Consider the following 20,513-nt stretch of genomic DNA (forward strand, 5'->3'; position numbering starts at 1 on the left):
ATATATATATATACATGTATATACAAGTACATATATATATGTGAAAAGATATACGCATGAAAAAATATATAATTATATATATTTCATTTCCTCCCCTCCTGTCCTTTCCACACTGGTATTGCGTGCGCCTGGCGCTCCGTCGCCTCCAGTCTAAGCGTCCTGCTGGGCTCCCACTCGGACCTGCGCCCTCCCGGACTCTTCCTCTGTTTCCCGGTTCTTCGGCCCGCGGGCCTCTGCCTCCCTCCACTACCTCGCTTTCCGCGGGCCCTCCCTCCCTAGGTTCGCTCTTCACGGTCTTAGGAGCTCCACAATATCCCCAGCCCCTCGCTTTCGCCGGAGCGCGGCGCTTGTCCCGTGCTCGCCCGCGGCACAGCCGGACTCGGCGGTCCGCCTGCCCGCCAGCCACTGTGCGGTAGAGTTTGGTGGAATCTCTGCTGACGTCACGTCACTCCTCACACGCAGTCAGAGCTCTGAGAAGGGAGAGAGGGAGGGAGGGGAGAGAGAGAGTGGGCGAGACTGAGCGAGAAAGCTGGAGAGGAGCAGAGAGAAACTGCCAGTGACTGCTAGATTTCGGAGTCCGCCGCGCCACAGTACACTGTCTCGGAACTTGGCACCCTTGGGAACCCTGCAGCCCTCTCGGGCCCTGTTTTCGGGCTCTTGCAGTACAACCCGCGCCTCGGCTCGCTGGAAATCTCTCAGAGAAGCGGTGGGACGCGGAGACAACAGCTTTCTCCCGGTAGCGGGTAAGTGGAGGCCGTCTCTCCCGCAGGGATGTGAGATAATGCGAGTCTGGAAATTTGTTCCACTTTGGAAAATCTTCACCGTGGGTGATTTGTGGCTCTGGGAGCTGCGGTTTCTCCAAGTAAGCGCAGTTAGCAAACAGACCATGCAACACAGTGTTCCCTTCGTCCCCAGTCACACATACTAACACCTACGGGGTCCTGGAGTCTAGTGGGAAGCGAGACTATGGCTGGCATTGAAAACAAGGTATCTTCCCTTAAATCTCGGTGCCAACAATATGGGAAAAATCCTTAGGCCGAGGATTAGCATTCTCAAGATAAAGGGCCTGTTACAAAGTTTCGGCTACTGGAAGATTAGCTCCTTTGCATTGTTACCCATTGGGAAAAAGAGATTCCATCTTAACCGGCAGTTAGTGACCTCTCGGGCCCAAGCGAATTACCTGGAGCCAGGCCTCAATGCCAAGCGCGCACAATTACTTTGGATTATAAATCCTTTAAATTGACCAACAGTAATTCCAATCTTGCACTTCCACTTCGGGAGATACATTTTGAATGAGTGCAAGGGGGAAAAAATACTTTCCAACTGGCAACTAAGAAAAAAAATGGGATTCTAAACCTGAGATATTTGTTCCTCTTTCTATCACAATTTACTACCTTAATTTACTAGCTTAGAAATCAAGCCATCATAGTGTCATTTCACTCTCTCTTGTGTGATCATTATATCTTAATAAATAAAACTAAATTGGGGAAAAAAAAACCTTTCCCTATTATAGATTTAAACGACAGAGGAACTCATATTCTAAAACCTTTTTTTCTTCAAAAAAAAAATCTGATTTAGAGATATTTTCATGTATTCTTTCTAGGCCATTAATAAGAATTAATTATTATTTTATCACACAAAATTTTATATTGGAGGGGGAAGAAATCACCTGAAATTCAAATATTAATAATGGCAAGAAAATAAAGCACTTTAAAAGACTAGATTGGGAATATTTGTTGATGTAATACAAAATTAGCATAGCGGGTATCAGAAATCAAACCTTTCAGAAAATTAAAAAGCTTCTTCATTTATGGAATGTTTCACCTCAACAAAACTATGCTTAAATTATTCAGGTGCTTTGTTCCTTAAATTGAGTACGGTTTACCTTCAAAAGGTCCTAAAGCATCAATATGAATTGGCTTTTAAAAAAGTCTGAAACATGGTACAATACAAAACTACATTAAGTAGTATTTTTAATTTCTTTAAATGATTACCCACTGCAAATTAATTTACTGGCTAATCTCACCAATTTAGTTCATTTAAAACATATGTTGTTGTGCTGTTTATTTTTAAGCTTTCCATTGAAGATTTTGTTCTGGGATAATAAAGTGAATGGGAAAAGTAGAAACATGAAGGATTTAGAATTCTTAAATTTGTATATGTTTTTCTACCATGCTATTCTTAGGGCAATCATCAGAAGTCATTTTTAAGCGAATTGTTTTATTTCTTGGACTTGGACTGCCTGCCCTGGCCACTGTGGCTCAGGGTGCTTCTGTAATTGTTTAGTGCTTTTTAGCCAGTTCACAATTTAAAGCTCAAGTTGGTCAAAACAAGTTTATCATATATATTTATATATCATATATACATCTCTATATATTTACACACATACATATACACATATATATGTATATTCATTCTAACCAAGACATGAACTCTTGGAGTTGAGAACAACTCCCCATCAGGAAAAGTTGTGCATCTCAATTTGTGGGATCAATTAGCTGTCGAAGCCCGTCTAGAAGTCAGGCAGCCAAATTTGTCACACAAGATTTGTCTTGACAGGGCAAATTTAAGGGTCGTCAGGCAGGAATTGGAGGTGTCTTTTAAAAATTATCTCCCCAAGTTATTTAGACTCAGTTCATCTACTAGGCCAGGTCATTATATGGGGCATAAAATGCCGGTCTGAGGGCTCCTTTTGACTGCAAAATAAATCCTGGAGTCACAAGGACACCTAGGAGTTAGCTAAAGAACACGCCTTGACCTTCTTTTCAATCCTTAGAGCGGAGCCCTCTGAGTTTTTGAATATTTGTTTGGTATTGCTTTGTTTAGTCTTCAGCGTTCAAGCATTGGAGGTGGAGGAAGAATGTGTAATAATCGACTGACTTTACAACCAGCGATCCAATCTTTTTCTTTTGTATACTTCATTCTTTTAGAAAATAAAAACAATTTGCAGACACCATCTGCAACGCTTCGGTCACCGTCTAATAACACAGCCAGTTTGGATATTTAAAAAAAAAAAAAAAAAAGATTATAGAAATGATGATGACATGCAAATTTCCCTTGAAATTATCATAAGTAAACATTTGAAGTCTGGACTAATAAAATCCCATCTGTGTTACTTCATATCGAGTTAGTAGAGAGCTGCGATAATGAATTTTGTAATATCTCACGAACAGACATCTCAATCAGGGACTAATCCTGTGATTTTACTGCAGAATCACTAAATCTGGAGCCGCCAAACTGCTACTTCTGGCCCCTGAGCCGGAAAAGAGCCGCAGAGCCCCCGCCCGAGTCCCCACTAGCAAACGGGGGAACCTCTCCGTCGTCCCCACACTAGGATCCCCCAGGCCGCAGCTCCAGGCAGCAACCTTGGCCTGGGGCTCACGGCGCCCAGCTTACTCCTGCAGAGGACAAGTTGCAGGGACACGCGACTCAGGCCAGTGCCGGGTCCCCAGCTCCCTGCCCTCCTGTCTCTCCACCATCCGGCAACGCCCGCTGGCAGCCCCAGCCACCGCCCCGGGCAAAGTGGGCCATCCCGCCGCCGGCGTACCCTGGTTGGCGTGGAAAGAGGCAGTTGCAGAGATCCAAAGGGAGCCCAGGCATCGTCTTTCTTTTCTTCTGTATTTAAAGCAGCCGCGGCGGCTCCTCTAAAACCCCGCCGAGCCCCTCGCCACCCACCTCTCCTATTTTGCCTGTGGCGGAGAAAGAGGAGCACGTTAAACGCTTGGCTCGATGAGTTGTGGTTGGAAATTTGAAAAAGATTTGGCTTGCCGAAGAAGGGAAGGGGGAGAAGTGGAGGAGTCGTTCTCCCAAGGCGATTTCTCCGTCTTTGGCGGGCAGTGAACCCTCAGGGGACGTTTGCCCTACCCTCCCAAGTCTTACTTCGTCCTTCCCATCTCTTCTTCCTCTGTGATCTTAAATCATGCTTTAGGGTAAATAAATGGCCGGGTGAGTATCTCTAGGGAAAAGCGTGGCTAAATATGGAAAAGTGGCTCCTGATGGATGAGAGGCCCTAAGCCAGCTTGCTCCTAGAGCACCCTAGGCCCAAAGCCTTAAAATCCCCCTCGTTTCGGAAATACCGTGCGGAAACGGTGGGAGGTGGTAGGAGGTAGTGGGGGACGGTACAGAGGGACGACTGTCTCGGCTGGTGAAGTTGGTCCTAATATTCTACAAATGCTAACTGAACTCCAAAGAACGGACGGACAAACACTGTGCTGAATGGTAGCTTCCGCATACAATACCCCAAACTTTGTCTGTTAAGATTGTCCTCATATTCAGATGGGCTCCTAACCCCGACCCAAACCTTCTTGTAAATAGATCCACAGTCTAGTCCCCAGAATATGGTGGTTTTAAAGGCCTGTCGCCCCTGTCCCATTTGTGCAACTCTTGAGGAAGAGCCCCCTCTTGGTAAACAAGCATCAGGGATAGGAGTGGGGATGCTGTCAGGTTCAAGAAATATGCCTGAACTCTGGCACAAAGTTAAAGCTTAACAGCTAGTGTTCAAGTTGTTCACCGCCGCTGGTTCTCATATCTCTCATCTTTTGTGTTTTGCAGATAACGGGGAATGGAGACCAACTGCCGCAAACTAGTGTCGGCGTGTGTGCAACTAGGTAAGAACCCGCTTCTGCTGCCCGGGTCAACTGACGGGAGGCCGCGCCACAGAAGGGCAGTGAGAGGGCACCCTTGCCGTGGTAAGGTCCCAGCCAGGGGCGCTTCCAGGAGTAGTCAGCCTGGGCAGGACGGAAATCAGAACCAGAGCGCAGGTTGTCTCTCCCCGCCGGGATGGACAGTGAATAGGGAGGGAACGACGCAGCGCATCCTGCAGCCAGAGGCCTGTTTCCAAGGGCAGGAGCCGCGGGGGGCCTGGAAGGCGCGCAGAGTGTACGCCTCCCAGCGCCAGGTTGCCAGAGGGTCCAACAGACAGGAACGCCCTCGGTTCCTTGCTGTAACTGGGTCTCTACTCTTTGTCCCTCTTTCCTCTACGTCCTACGTCGTCTCCCTCCCGTCCTCTCCTTCCTCACCTCTCCTCCCCCTCTCCCGTCCGCCACTGTCGGGGCATCTGTCTCCCTCCCACGTGGGGCGGCGCGCGCGGCCCAGGCGTGCAGCCGGCAACCCTTGAGTGCCTCTTCTCCAAAGACTCCGAAATCAGAAAGGTCGAGTTCACGGACTCTCCCGAGAGCAGGAAAGAGGCGGCCAGCAGCAAGCTGTTCCCTCTGCAGCATCCCGGCGCCAATGGTAAGGCCGGGAGGGAGGCGCAGGCCGCGCGCTGAGCACCCTCCTCCGGGCCTCTGGGCCTTGAATGAGGCGTACGCCAGCGAGACCGCCAAGCGGGCCGCGCCTGCTGCCTGAATGTAGACAATTGGCCTCTGGGTGGCACGAAAGCAGCGGTCCCAAGGACATTTACTCCTTTCCCCAAATTATACTGTACTCCCAACACCTCTCCTTCTCTCTTCTCGCTCTCTTCCTAAGGCCTGATCTTACGCACTCCCAAACCTACGTCCGCGCCTCTAGGTAGCGAGGAAAAGTGGTCCAACAGCGACCTCTGTCGCTCGCCGTGTCCCACCGCTCGCCGCACCACCAGGCCCCACCCCGGCCCGGCGACAGTCAGCTGTGCCCCGCCCAGGCCAGTGGGTTCTGGGTTTGTCGCGGGAATGGAGCATAGGAGACTTGGGTAGGCGAAAATTCGCCTGGGTGAAGGGGGAGAAGGCGGGGAGTGTGTGTGGAGAGCCCGAGGGCAGCGACTGCACTGCAGCCTAGGATGGAATGGAGTGCGCTTCCTTCCTGACCCCACCCGTGAGGCGTCGACGCGAGTCTACCTGTTGTGCTAGTGGCCAGGGCTCGGATTTTGCTGGTGTTGTGGCATGATTGGCTAGTTTCACGCTACTCGAGTCAATGGACATTTCTACTCAAAGTCTGAAGACTTGTGTAAAAAGTTCAAACTTCTCTAGCCTTTGCTGAAATGAAACTTGCCCGTGTGTGTGTGTGTGTGTGTGTGTGTGTGTGTGTGTGTGTGTGTGTAGGAGATGGGGAGACAACCCTTCCTTTGCAAAACATGGACAATTCAAATTTACTCTTCCTCAATTCTCCTGCTTTGTCAGGCTCTGTAATAAAGAAGTGCCAAGCCTTAGGAGGTTGTTGACCTTTGATAGAGTGAGGAGATAAAGCCCCCCACAGCTTTCAGTCCCTAACCTTCTCTTTCCGGATTAAAGTATAAGGATACAAAAGTAGAGTGCACCCCAGACGGAGAAATTGGGACCCCCTGCAAGTAAACAAAACTGTGAATTGCTCAGAAGAAAATAAGGCATTTGAGCTTCCCCGTAAATCTGAGAGGATAGCACCTATTATCGAAATACACGTCTAAAGCAGTCTGGTGCAGAACTGCCCTACAATGCGCAGTATCTTGAGTCCTCCTGTTCAGCCAGTTAAATGCTCACTTGTCGGGGATTAACCCCATGGGGTTAAATGGGGGCAATGCAGAGATAAGGTCAGGTGATTTCTGTCATTAAGATTGTGTTAAATTCTTCTTTTGTTTGATAAACAGTTGTAAAAATAAATTATTAGACTGGAGTATGTTTGGGATATGGTTAAAAATCCAGAGCAGCCGTGATTCCTGGAGAAAATGCTTGAGGAAAGTTCCCCAATCTCGCTTCGCACGAAGCGGGTATTGTGGCGAAGCTGACTTTCTCGCTGCCCAAGGATCTCAAGAGACACTAAACGTCTCCTTCAAGTCCTCCACCCCACCCAAGGTTTTCTTCACTTGGGATTTGAGGACAGGTAGTCTCCAAGCGACTTGAGGAAGGCAGGGTCCCTGTGAGGAGAAACCTAGGGTAGGGCGGATACCTCTAAGTGGGCAAGAGGCAGCTAGAAGCCAAGTAGTCACGTCCCTGCCAGTCACCAGGTGGGCGGGCGCCCCATGGCACTCGTTTTTGTTTTTTTGTTTTTGACAATTAGCAAATAAAAAAAGAACTAATAATAATTTATTATTGTTTTCTTAACCATTACATTCCAGCAGGAATATTTTAGTGCGTATGAAAGGCTCTTCCCCGGCAATGCCAATACAGAATGGGAAATTGCTACCCATATAATACTTAATGTCATTAATTAAGAAGAGACATTTGATAGGAAGACATAATGAAAAATCTTGATTTTATTGGCTTTTAGTGAACTTAATATAATAAAACTGTCACAAATGAGTGGGTAAAAAAGTTCTTGCATACCTTAAAGAAGGTTGCCAGAGTCTCCCTTAATTTATGAGAGATGCAAATTCCGAGCCACAGCCCGCTTTAAGAAGAGAAGGATTTACATTTTTTCTACAGTTTTAAAAACAAACAAGAACCAAATACAAAACATTTACAATGGCATGCACTAGTTCTAACTGGTGCCGTGCTGTAGGATCAGCACTGGACTGCGAACCACAAGGTCAAACTCACCAGCTGCTCCTTGGAAACCCCATACAGGGTCTCTATGAGTCCGAATGGACTCGAAGGCACTTCACAGCAACAACAAGAATGGTATTTAATTTTCCGTATTCTTCCTTCCAACCCACACATTTTCAGGAAAACCACACACAATTGTTCTTTTCTGATTCAGGGTGACTCCACGTGTGTCACAGCAGAACTGCACTTCATAAGAGTTTTCAATTGCAGATTTTTCAGAACTAGATTGCCAGACTTATCTTTCAAGTGCCTCTCACACTGGAACCTCTAACCTTTGGTACTATCCTCCTTAAACCCTGAGGAGGCAGCTTTGGCCAGTGATTTGACGTCTCATCTCAACCTAAGCAAGTCCCCTTCCCTGTGACATCCATTGGATGGTTCCTCAGCTTGACTGCAAGCCTAAAACGGTATGGGCATGAGGGTGGCTAGACTTTAAGGCCAGCGTTTGAGAAAAGCTAGACAGGAAAGGCAAAAGCAGAAAGAGTTGTCAAGCAACTACTCCTTAGGAAGAAGGGACTGAGACCCACAGAGAAGGTCCCCCTAGACAGAGACCCTTGTTTTTTGGGGGGTTTTTTGTTTTTTCATTACATTGGGGGTTCCCAGAAGACCCTCCGTTTTGCGGATCTCACAAAGTGGTCTTGACCTTCAGTAAAGGAACTGACCTTTTCCAGTCAACGACCCAGAAAGTTTTAGGGCGGTGGCACTATACTTGGGTCTGAAATCGGACCTGCTACTGCCTCTTGGCCCTGGTTCCTAGCTCCACATCCCGATGTGGACTGGGTACCTTCCCTCAACCTCCCATTAATTTTTCAATAGCTTTGGCAGAATAGAAGAGCAGAAAGTATTTGACTCAGGTTTGTGATGGGAACAGACATCGTCTCTCCAGGAAGGGAGCCCCTACCAGAGCCCAGGCTATAGTCAGACCCCAAACCAGCTTGGTTCCAGGCCTCTTCAGAAACCCAGGTCAATCGTGGTCTCCATGGCTGCCACGGACCGCTATTTATTCAATCACAAAATGTGATAGAACATACTATGTGGAATCTAATGCACCCTCTAACAACAAGTAATTGGGGTTACCTCAGTTATAAAGTTAATTTAAAGCTAGAGACTGAGAGCAGTCCAGATGATCTCTTTGTTGAGTGCCTACGAGGTGATTCCAACTCAGCAGCCCTGTATAGTGTTTCCGAGGCTATAAATCTTTGCGGTAGCAGAAAGCCTCATCTTTCTCCTTCGGAGTAGTTCGTGGACTTGAACTGTCGACCTGTGGTTAGTAGTTCAGTGTTTATCCTACAAAGCTGCAGTCTCTAGCAAAACGTAAAATGGTGTAGAAAGACGGACACATTTAAAAGGAAGAAGAAAGACCAAAGAAAGAAAAATAAACAAATTTGCATTTTCTTTTATTCTACACCTTCCACACTCACCATATCTAGTGTATTGGCCCAAGCTGCCGCTCCCGTATTTGTAGTTTTTTTTTCCCTACCAGGGAAAATTTTACCAATTGTCTAAAGCTAGTCGTTCCCTGTGGATCCCTCCCGCCGAGGTGGTCTTTATGCTATGTGTTCCTTGCCACTGAAATGTTACACACTCAAAGTTTCTTAAGGCTGGTTTAGCTGTTACTCCGCACCGCCCGCTGTTAATATATCCAGCAGTTGTTAGAGCGACTCCGGGGAAAAGGAAATGTATAACGAAAGCTTATTCGTGAGTAGGAATATACTAATGGAACAATCTGATGTCTTCTTAATCCTATGTAAAAAGCTTTGTCGTCTTCCTAATATTGACTGAATGGGTAATTAATGGCTCTTCATCTAGACGAATACCCTGTAATCCAAGATAGTCAAAAGACAACAAGCCCAAGGTAGAAGACAAAAGGCCCAACTGAGGTCGCTCCCCCATTCACCCAAACCCATCAGTCAGGGTCTCAAGGGTGTGCAAAGTTTCCTCTCAGAGATAAAAAAGCAAGAAATGTGACAATACCCTTACAGTTCCTGGGTTAAACTTAACCACAGCACCTTAGAGCAAGCTTCAGTTTTCCACTTTCCCCCACCAGTCTTATCTCTGCATTTGTTTCTTCTTAACTCCTTTAGGGTCTGTCAGCATTATAACCATGGTCCGCACCTTTCCCCACCTTTCATTTAGGGAAGTACTTGATAACAGACATTCAATATATATTGTCCCCAAAAAGCTCAGGCAAAGGACCAAACTCTTTTCTGATGAAGAGGAGAATCGCTTCTTAACAACCCAGGCACAGAGTCTGTGAGGATTAAGGCAATTGAGAGGGAAGGGAAGAAATTAATGGAGAAAGAGCATGCAAAACAGTGTGTGGTGTGTTAAAGAGCAATCTGGAGTGATGGAGTCAACTTCATTGTGAGGATCTGAAGCTGAAGAGTGTGCCCACGGTACCTCCAGCGTGCTTTAAAAAAAAAAAAAAAAGCTGACATTTTAATTTACACCTTTAGAAGTAATATATTATTTGGGTTACTACAATAAGGTGGGTTTCTTTCTTTCTTTTCTTTCTTTTTTTTTGTCAGCTGACAGCTTTTAAAATATTATTTCACTAGGGAAATAAAAGCTTCATCTCAGATTATAGGTGGGTATTTTTGGATTTATGGATTTATGGTCACCATGACAACTAATGCTGAATGTTAGCTACCAGCCTGTCTAGAAGAGGGAAGGTAGAAAAAAGAGTGTGAGAGAAACAGAAAAGAAAAACAAGAGCTGGAGAGGGAAAATGAATGAAAAGAGAGGAGAGTTTTAATCCAATTGTTTTCCTTGTTTGTTTTCCTAAATGTGACTTCCTTAGTCCCTTACTACTTTCTACTCTGTAGACCTGAGTATCAATATTCATTCTCATATTCTATCTGTCTGTCTGTCTATCTATCTAACTATATTTCTGCCCCCCCCCCTCCGCATTCTCTGTATTTTACAAATTCCCTGTCAAGAGCTGGAATAAAAGTTGATGGCATTTCAGAGATTAAATGAACACCTAGTAAAGTAGCAATAACAGGCAAATGTGAGGCAGCTTCGAAGCTTGTTAGCTTTCAGCAGCCCTGTAACCTCCCCTAATCCTTTGTTCTCCTCTGAACTCCACCCCTACCCAAGCCAGTCACTCAAAACTTCAAGAACTTGAGCAACTTCAGAGTGACAGAAACATGGATAGCATCTGTATCTTCCAAGACCAGGGAACTGGTGCAACTAAGTACATCTAGTGACTCCTGGTTCAGAAAAGAATTTGGACCTTTTTATAAACTGTTGTCGTTGTTGTTAAGTGCCTCTGGACAGTTTGGCAAGGTCAGTAGTTTGAATCTACCAGCTACTCCCCTGGAGAGAAACAAGAGACTGCCTGCTCCCATAAAGGTTTAAGCCTCAGAAACCTGATAGAGGGTTAGCGGGAACCAACTCAATAATATACAGCCAGTTGGTTCCCACTTATAACAACCCTCTATAGGGTTTCCAAGGAGTGGTTAGTGGGTTTGAACCACCAACCTTATGGTTAGCAATTCAGTGCGTATCCAACAGTGCCAACCTAGCCCTTTTTTGTTTCATTTAGGGAATGGGGGAAAAAATCAACCACAGTGAAGTCTAATTTCTGGGTTCTTTGCCTCCGTTGCTCTCCGAGAAAGTAACCTTTTCTAGCTTGGTTTGTGTGCAAAGACGAGCCAGGCAGAAGAAGGAGGGGTAGACAAACCATTTCTTGAGCAAGGTGCAAGGTCTCTGTCTGACCTCTGGGCCTTATACCACATGTGTGCACACATGCAGCACTGTCACGTGCCTCCGGCCTGAGTACAGGCTGCGCAGTCTTTGAGCTGGCCTGGGCCAGGGCAGGACTCCCATGCCTCTACGGCAAGACAGTGCTTGGAGACTTCTAACTGAACCATCTTCCAGGTGAGCTTGAAGACAATTTGTTGATTTGGGTCCCAGCACTACTGGGCCAGTGTCACCGCCTCAGAGAGTTTGGTCGTCCTTTTCAACCTCTCACTGCAATGACCAAAGGGACTTTCTTGCGAAACTAACGCTAACAGAGTGTGAAATTAAATAAGACTTTAAGGCTGGTAATCGGTGGCAAATACCAACTGAAAATAGTCTGACTTCCTGACAGACATTTCCCTCCTCAAGGGTAGGTTTTGTAAAAGAATGAGCAAGAACATCCACTTAGGGAGACCCCTAATGTCTGCTGGACACCACAATCTTGCACTAGGCTTCCTTTCCTACGCCCACGAGGCTGTGCAGCAGCTCCAGTTTCCCTGCAGGGACCGTTACGATTTTTCAGTGATAAAAACTTCTGTGATGGAGGCATTCTAATCAAATAAGAGCCTAGAAGTCAAAATAGAACTTAATCCACAAAATGCATAAGACATCATTACTTCATACCTTTTCCTCATCAATGCAGTGCATGTCTGGCCCCCAATCCTTTTGCAGATTAGATCTCCAAAGTTGTTCATCACTCACTACTGGTTTTCATTGAAAAGTGTTACTTCATGTCCACTACATATTTCCTTTTCCCCATCTTGTTGATATCCTTCTGCCTCCTAGAGAGTGAGCCCCATTGGTCCCCGACAGAGAAAGGTACCAGCCAATGCTGATTCCCAAGAGTGTACGACTCACACTCATGGATTTTATACTTATAGGGCCACTATCAACTGGAAGCCACCCCATGGCAGTGGGTTTGGGTTTTGTTGTTGTTTAGAGTGTGCAAAATTGATTAGGAATTTAAACTCTGGCTGGAAAATGCCAAGAAAATCATCACCTTGACTCAGTTGTCCGGAGAACTAAGGGGATATATAGATATATTCATCTGAGTTCTTCAGATAATTGTCTTCATTATTTCCTTAACTTTGTGATGGCTTGATACTCCTTATTGTTTTAGGCTGTCAGCAGATTATCGGAACTTTCAACTTCTCCTACACTTTGGTTTTATAAGGTGCTCTCACTTGCCCTTAGTTTTTCATTCACTTCCGAGACTGGTTGAGGACCTTAATACTTGTGTATTTGCCATGATGCAAGAGCTTAAATAAAAATTCTGTGGGTTTACTGAGAGATGGGAACAGCTTAGAAATCTCTATGACTGAAGTGTTTCTCAGCTTGCTAAAATTTTGAAAAAACACTCCAAACCTCCACCAAAGTTCGCAGATCCGAGGTTTGAATCTTGAAACAAGGAAAAGGGTTTCACTGCGGTGGTGTATTTTTCATCATTTGATGTGATTGAGTCTTATAAAAGGAAGCTTTAGGAGCATGGTATTGTGGGACCACAGCTATGTAGAGTTTTAAAAGAAGAAACTGGAGTATGATTAGTAAACATATTGGGCAAAATAGAGTTAGATTCATATTGACTTAGTTGTAGGTCATCGACGGGGAGGAAATATTTACTTTACACATATGCTTTATGATCTTGGGGGAATTAAAAGAAATTCAATCAGAAAATAGCTAGAAACATTTCGAACCCTTATTTAAAAGACTTAAGCAAATTAGAGTCTTATCAGATTAAAAACCACTACAAATATAAGAGCATTGTCTTCAGTGAAATGCTGTGGGGTCTGAGAAGGAGATTCTCCACCAAATCTCAGGGATAAAATGCGTCATTTAAGCACCAGATAATGAGCAGAATGTAAATTAATTTAACCTTCTTTAACAACAGGCTGCTGGTGTAATATGTATAATTTAGTGATAAGATTGCAGGACCTAATATAGCTGAATGTATGAGCCTTAGCTAGTGCAAACCTGTCACAGGGCAAGTGTTCTGTTCTGACCAGGTGTGTGTGTGTATGTGTGTGTGTGTGTGTGTGTGTGTGTGTAGTGCGTTAGTGTGTATGTAGTGGGAGGACTGGAATAAAGGTTAAAGCCAGAAATGATTTAAAGGTTGCTATGAAGAAAATTCTTACTTGCAACTAAATTCTTTTTAAAGTGGGATGATATTTGTGAGGAAAGACTAGAGAACAAATAAATTCTCATTTGGTTCCAAGGACTGCCCAAGCCTGTTTAAAATAGAGGAGGGGTTACAGATAAGGTTTTTTTTTTTTTTCTTTTTGTGGGGGTGGGTGGAATGAAGGACAAAAGGGAGACACATAGGTTACAAACATTTGCAGTGTATTTCGTCCACTCTGCCCCAGACTAAGTATGGTTCCCAATCTTGTGAACAAGGACAAGGAGGAGGCTTTCTGAAGATACCTAATGCTGGTGTTGCAAATCATTGACTGTAATGTCAAACAAATACACATTCAGGGATGATAACACTAACTCTACAATAAAACAATCGCCAATGTAGAAACTCAAAGGAGATTAGGTTGTGCTCTCCAGCTGACCTAAACTAGAGGGCAAAAGGACTTTTCTTTTGAATGATGTCTTTGGACACCATTTCTTTGGAAATATCTCTTTTAGAGTTTGTTTTCCTGAAAGGTGATTTATCTTTGTTTTATTTAAATGCATATGACTTTGCTGTTCTTAAATGAGCTCTTCTAGACTTTTTTTCCTTTTATCCACACCCTACTGCTCAGCCTCACATGGATACTAATAATTCAAGACAGCCTTGAACTTCCTAGAAAAAGAAAATGACTTTTAAAAAAGTATCCTTGAAATTGGTTATTTGGAAACATTGTATAAATTCCTGTAATCGTACAGGAATTTATTAAAGCATATTTCATATATAATTAGCTCAAGGTTGTTGATTCTATGAATTTTAATCTGACTGATAATAAAGCAAACGAGGGTGGAAATTTAAAGCGTGGCCCTCTTTTGGGTTAGGATGAGCTTAATACAGTCAGTGTACAAGGAATTTGAAAGATCTAGGATATGTGTCTTAATCAACTTTAAGTAGAATGGATAATCTTTCAGCATTCTGAAAAAGCTGGATTAGGATTTCTGTTCCATTGTGTGTCTTCTGTCTGCAGACTAATAAGCATCACAGAGAACGCGGTCTGAGGCGACATTTTATTCTTGTATAAATCCAGAGTGAATCATGCACAGTTGTTCGTTTAAAATCAAGGCAGTTTTCTTTTGACGGATCCATTTTCTTCTCGATTTCTAATTTATTAACCAGCCTTTTCAAGGCTGTCTTTTTTGCAATTAAAGTAAAGCTTCTTCAGATTAGCACAGCATTCACTTTACACGCTGTTTAGAAAATGTAAGATTGGAGAAGTGATTCGTTGTTGGGTTGGTTTTTATTTTTATTTTTTTAATTTTCTAGGTTTTAAAGTAGCATGTACCCTTTTTACATAGCAAAAAGCTCTCGACTGGAAATGGATGTAGAGAGACTTAAAGCGAAGGGAAACTGGGCTGCCTTGTTAATTCTTGTTCGCTTCAGCCCTGGACCTTTCTGCGCCTTTTCCAAGGCTTCTACTCCTAGTCTCATCTCCCCACTTCCCCGCCCGAACTAAAAAGCCTTGGGTCGGGCGGGAGCAAAATTCCTGGAGCCGGCCAGTGTAGACCTGGTGGGCACAGCGAGGAATTAACTCAGCCCCGCACTGCTGATAGGTGCAGGCAGGACCGTCCCTCCGCCTCGGCTTGAAGCCTCCTGATTGGTGTGTAGCCACGTCACTCCTACCGGCTAAGGGTCTAGGAGGAGGTGGAGGCGGGGAGGGCTGGAGAGGGCCGCTGTACAGTGACGTTTCGGCACCAGGAAGCCCGCCTCTGGTTTTAAGATGTTAGGCCAACAGGGAAGCGCGGAGCCTCAGAGCTAGTCCGTCGCTCGCCTGGGTGCCCTGAGCTGAGTTGAGGCCAGAGTAAGCTCGAACTCGACGCGCCACCGAAGGGTGTGCGTGTGCGCCCCGCGGAGGGTGCTCCCAGAGGCCCGCGCTACAGCCGCCGCCATCGCGGGAGATCTTATATCAGCTACCTGTCCCTGTCACTCTTGACACTTCGCCTCAGGGCTGCCGCGCAGAAGACGGGCAGAGTTTGCCTTTCTCAGAGCGTTTGGCGTCAGCTTTCCTTATTGGAAGGGTGCTCGGGCAAGGGCGGGAGAGAGGAAAAGGGTCTTTGCCCACTCTTGATTCGCTTTGGAGCTCGAAAGCCAGTTCCCCAAAGACCCTCCGAGCACTGTCCTCCTGCCCACATTCTCATGTCTCCGTTTGATCGCTGACTCTCGGCTGCTGGACTTTTTCGCTGGAATTTTCCGGAGGAGAAGGGGGCTGCTCAATTCTAGGACTCAGCGGGGGTTGCTTTTGGGTTGTGCAAGTCCCCTGGCTTTGCCCGAGGCGGCCACGGCGGGGAAACTTCGTGCCCCGAGTGCGACGGAGAGCAGGCGGCGGCGATCACTGGGGCTCGGTGGGGCGAGAGCCTGGGACTCGTAAGCGGCTGCATGAAAGGTCCGTTGCACTTGGAGCACCGAGCAGCAGGAACCAAGCTGTCGGCCGCCTCCTTGTCCTCTTCTTGTCACCATTCCCAGCCTCTAGCCATGGCTTCAGTCCTGGCTCCGGGGCAGCCCCGCTCCCTGGACTCCTCCAAGCACAGGCTGGAGGTGCACACAATCTCGGACACCTCCAGCCCCGAAGTCGCAGGTAAGACCACACCAACCTGCGGATGTCCCTGCCCTAACTCCCTGCGCTGCAGACGCCTCTCCCTTCTAGGCGCCTTCTGGGGGGGAGAGTAGAGGGGGGCGTGGTGGGAGTCCCGCTTGCTGTCCACAGAACATCTAGCGCCGTGGTTATCAGAACCCCACGGTCCCTTTCTCCTCTGCCTCAACTGGGTGACCCAGCTCAGACGGCGCAAACAATTCTGCCGCGCTGGCTTTCCGGCAATTTGCCGTATCCCCCCAAATCCCAGCATCTCCGTTCGAGTTTGCTTAGGATCTGCCCTTCCTCTCTGTCCCCGTTCTCTCGGCTTTCAGCATTTCTAAAAACCCACCTCAAAATGTTCTTTGCGAAAAGGCTCTTTTTCTAAGGGGCCAGAGGCTTGAATCCCTAATCGAATCCCAGTATCAACATTTCCTAGTTTTCCGAAAACGCTACGCAATGTGACCTTTTATCAGGGGTGGTCTGTAAATTGCGCACGTGTGCGTGTCTGGGGAGAATTGATGTGTCTACGAAGAGGTGTAAAAATATACTCGAAGGCAAGGGCTATAAAAATGACTGTGTCTCCGAACCGAGATAAACATGTAAATAAAACCTGAGGCGCTGGGGGAGGGGAGAAGAAGGGGAGAGTGCTTACTCACCCTCAGCCTCACGTCTGCACACCCCATAAAAGCTGAGCTTCCTGCAGTCCCCGGGTGGCGAACTCCTCCCCCCTCTTCCCCCCAAAGGCACTCAGCTTTGCGGGGTCCTCTGCCACCAAGTCCAGTTGCAGTTCGCGGGTTGCAGTGAGACTTACTGACGAAGGGCCTCAATGTGTTTCGTTTTCAGAGAAAGATAAGAGTCAACAGGGGAAGAATGAAGATGTGGGCACCGATGACCCGTCCAAGAAGAAGAGGCAACGGCGGCAGCGGACTCACTTCACCAGCCAACAGCTGCAGGAGCTGGAGGCGACGTTCCAGAGGAATCGCTACCCGGACATGTCCACGCGGGAAGAAATTGCCGTGTGGACCAACCTCACAGAAGCCCGAGTCCGGGTAGGAACTCGCACGGAGCCTGGAAGGGCAGGGGGTGGGAGCACACCTTGTAGATAACGAGAGAGTGAGGAAGGCAGCGCTGCCTGGAAAGGCGCCACGCGGCGGCCCAGGTTGGAGGGTTGTAGCCTCCCTTCTGAGGCTCGTCTGTGTAGGCGCTCAGAGACGCCAGGGCACACTGCTTGGGTACCACGGGCCCTACCAGGTTGAACCGCGTGGACATTCCCCTACACAGGAGTTTTTGTTAACGGGCGTGCAGTCGCCAGGCAAGCGCTAAGAAAATTCCTCCCAGGCCAGGAGACGAGAACAGGCTCCAACCTGTTCACCTTTAACAAGGAAAATTAGACAGAGACACTCAAGGATTGGTTCTCTCTGGTAAATATTCCTGCAAGAAACGCCACGGTCTTTTCTCCTCTCAACTCGCCCTCCCTACAAGGTCTTTGAGGTTTTTCGGCCATTTAGGTAGTCCCTCTCACACGTTTTTGTAATCTCCCCAGAAGGAAAGTTTTAAAACACAAGCACTACTCTTCTCGGAGGTTTTTGTTTTTGTCTTTTAGAATATAAGAAAGAGAGAAGGGAAGAAAGAAAGAAAATCTTTGTTTGGATTCTTTATCTTGTTTCAGCAGTTGAACACTTCGAATTTTGTCTCTCACATCCCCTCTAAATATAATCATAGTTTTATTTAAAAAAAAAAAAAAGAGGGGGCTTACCTTAACTTTGCAGCAAATCTGTTCTTTACGGATTGGCAAAAATGAGCTTAAATAAGTTACACGACAGAAATATCCTAGCTTCTGCTGGTCGGTGGAGAAGTCCAATTTGTTAGGATTCTGGATGCAGCAAACAGACACTGAGGATCCAGAGGTTGTTATTTGTGAGTGTGTGTGTGTATGTATATACTCGTTTATGGTGCTCTACAGAAGCAAAATAAATCCCCAGTCAGGTCAGAGAAAGCAAAGAGCAAAATATAACAACAGTGAGAAGAATAAAGACCAAATGCATACCGAAAGCGGAGAGAATCAAAGCGCCCTGTGGGTGGCATTTGTGCGTGTGAGTTTGCTGCTCAAGATATGATACTGGAAATGGTTTTAGTTTAACTATGGAGTGAGGGCGAGGGTTGGGGCCGCGTGGTGGTTTTGCGCAAGGTCAATCTTTCATTAGCCCGCTGGCTCTTGAAGGGAACGCGCCGCGCACGTACGCTTCTCGCCTGAGCAAAGTTTAGATGGCAGAGGGTAGAAATGAAGAGTAATTAAAATAAAAACAATCTGCGTGCTCTCCGGAATCCTTCGGAAAAGCCCTCCTTCCCCCGCTCGAACTCGGCATCCCCTTACTGGCCCCTTGCTGCCGCCGCGCTCAGTTCGCGCTCTCAAACAACCTCCTTTCAGAACCGCTGCGGGTCCAGCCAAGTGGGAGTGAGGCGGGCTTTTTATAGCAGTCGTTTGCAAGAAGGAAGGGGAACAAAAAGAAAACCAGAATGAAAGAAAAAAGACAGGAGGCGGGGAGCGGATTAGGCGTCTGGACCGAGCGGAGATGTGTAATGTGAAACATCACCGGTGTCAGCTCTGAGATCTCGGGCCAGGCCTGCTCCAATACACAAAAATCGCTGTCTGGGGCGACCGGCGGGCCCAATGTGGATTGGAAATGGGTTTGCGGCGGGGCCAAAAGTCGTGGGTGAGGGCAGGCGGGCTGGGGTAACTTCCTACCCTGTCCAATGGTGGTGAAGGGTCCTTCTAGAGCTGGGCCGAACGCGCAGGCCTGTTGGGGGTGAGTGAAGGGTGAAAAGGAGTCGGGCTAAGGGAGAAGGCGCCTGTAGAGAGACCCGTTCTGGGTTCTTGGATATTTACACGTTAAATTCTTGGTTAAGCTGTTGGGGAAGTGGTCTTTTGTTTTGTATTCGATTGTTTTGCTTTGTCGGGGAGGTGGGCCTGGATTGAGGCCCGGTCCCTGTGGAGGACACTCGTTTAAGAAGGTTGGGGGCTACAGTCAAGGTCCTAACGAAGTTGGGAGGAGGTATATGAGAGAGAGTGGGCCTCTGGTGCCTCTTGTCCTCATCTCTGGGCTGTGGCTTTGGAATGGAAGAAGGTTTACAAGGTGACCCAGCAGAGGTTGGGCAGAAAGCCGGCTGCCAGCATTTATTTTACAGTAAATGTTCTTGGGCACGGAGGAACTGGGTTAGTGATCAGGCCGCCCACAGGCTGCCAGGCCTTCTGCTGGGGTTTGTGGTGAAGCACAAAGACTCAGATGCTATGCTAGAATCTCGTGGGGACAGACACCAGCTGCTTGAGGGAGGGGAAGGAGAGGAAATAGAAAAACAGCAAGGGGTGTGTGTGTGTTGTGAAGGGGGTAACTTGGGGTGATTTCTGAAATCAAGGTTTGACTAATATCCGTGGTGGCGTTTCTTTGCTCCCTTGTTCCCTCCTGTCCTCCCCCACACACGCGCAGGTTTGGTTCAAGAATCGCAGGGCCAAATGGAGAAAGCGAGAGCGCAACCAACAGGCTGAGCTGTGCAAAAATGGCTTCGGGCCACAGTTCAATGGGCTCATGCAGCCCTACGACGACATGTACCCCGGCTATTCCTACAACAACTGGGCAGCTAAGGGCCTTACATCAGCCTCCCTGTCTACCAAGAGCTTCCCTTTCTTCAACTCCATGAACGTCAACCCCCTGTCTTCGCAGAGCATGTTCTCCCCGCCCAATTCCATCTCATCCATGAGCATGTCGTCCAGCATGGTGCCCTCAGCAGTGACAGGCGTTCCGGGTTCCAGCCTCAACAGCCTGAATAACTTGAACAACCTGAGCAGCCCGTCGCTGAATTCAGCGGTGCCGACGCCAGCCTGCCCTTATGCGCCGCCGACTCCTCCATACGTTTATAGGGACACGTGTAACTCGAGCCTGGCCAGTCTGAGACTGAAAGCAAAGCAGCACTCCAGCTTTGGCTACGCAAGCGTGCAGAACCCAGCATCCAACTTGAGTGCTTGTCAGTATGCGGTGGACCGGCCTGTGTGAACCGTACCCACAACACTCAGATCCTAGGACCTTGCCAGATAGGGCAACTTCAACTTTGAAAGATTGGGAATTATGGTAGAAAGTCGTGGGCACTAAGAGATTGAGAGAGAGAAGATAGAAAAAAGGAAACCACTGAATTAAAGAGAGAGCTCCTTTGAATTCAAAGGAATTTCCTCAGTGTGTGACATCTTTCACTAAAAGTATTTCCAACAACAGTTGCAAGGACACACAGATATGAATGTGTGTGTGTATGTATGTATATATGTATATACACACACACATACACAAACATTTGACTGGATATGACATTTTAACATTACTATATGCTTGTTATTTTTTAAGTTTAGCATTGTTAACATTGAAATGACTGAAAGGATGTATATATATCGAATGGTCAAATTAATTTTATAAAAGCAGTTGTTAGTAATATCACAACAGTGTTTTTAAAGGTTAGGCTTTAAAATAAAGCATGTTATACAGAAGCGATTAGGATTTTTCGCTTATGAGCAAGGGAATGTATATACTAAATGCCACACTGTATGTTTCTA

The 20,513-nt window shown here is 46.7% G+C and overlaps 1 protein-coding gene across 3 annotated transcripts; it reads left to right on the forward strand.

Annotated features, from left to right (window-relative positions):
• The first annotated feature begins 510 nt into the window (after positions 1–510).
• On the forward strand, positions 511–20,187 carry PITX2 (paired-like homeodomain 2). 3 transcript variants are annotated; one of them, XM_006869314.1, is made up of 4 exons: positions 511–743; positions 4,552–4,607; positions 16,760–16,965; positions 19,402–20,187. In XM_006869314.1, exons 2-4 carry the CDS (start codon positions 4,562–4,564, stop codon positions 19,963–19,965), a joined length of 816 nt encoding a protein of 271 aa, XP_006869376.1. In that variant the 5' UTR covers positions 511–743; positions 4,552–4,561; the 3' UTR covers positions 19,966–20,187. The 3 variants fall into 3 exon arrangements, with proteins under 3 accessions (XP_006869376.1, XP_006869374.1, XP_006869375.1); XM_006869312.1 differs by lacking the exon at positions 511–743 and adding an exon at positions 5,095–5,232 and having other exon boundaries at positions 4,562–4,607; positions 19,402–19,965; XM_006869313.1 differs by lacking the exon at positions 511–743 and adding an exon at positions 5,134–5,232 and having other exon boundaries at positions 4,562–4,607; positions 19,402–19,965.
• The last annotated feature ends 326 nt before the right edge of the window (positions 20,188–20,513 follow it).

The sequence above is a fragment of the Chrysochloris asiatica genome, unplaced genomic scaffold (assembly GCF_000296735.1).
Source record: "Chrysochloris asiatica unplaced genomic scaffold, ChrAsi1.0 scaffold00129, whole genome shotgun sequence".
Classification (NCBI taxonomy): Eukaryota; Metazoa; Chordata; class Mammalia; order Afrosoricida; family Chrysochloridae; genus Chrysochloris; species Chrysochloris asiatica.

What these genes read in the sequence shown, in the direction of transcription:
- PITX2 (XM_006869312.1), top strand. Translation starts at nt 4,562, where the DNA reads ATGGAGACCAACTGCCGCAAACTAGTGTCGGCGTGTGTGCAACTAG. An exon ending in GTCGGCGTGTGTGCAACTAG is followed by an intron (nt 4,608 to 5,094) that starts GTAAGAACCCGC and finishes CGCGCGGCCCAG; the next exon opens with GCGTGCAGCCGGCAACCCTT. An exon ending in GCAGCATCCCGGCGCCAATG is followed by an intron (nt 5,233 to 16,759) that starts GTAAGGCCGGGA and finishes TTTCGTTTTCAG; the next exon opens with AGAAAGATAAGAGTCAACAG.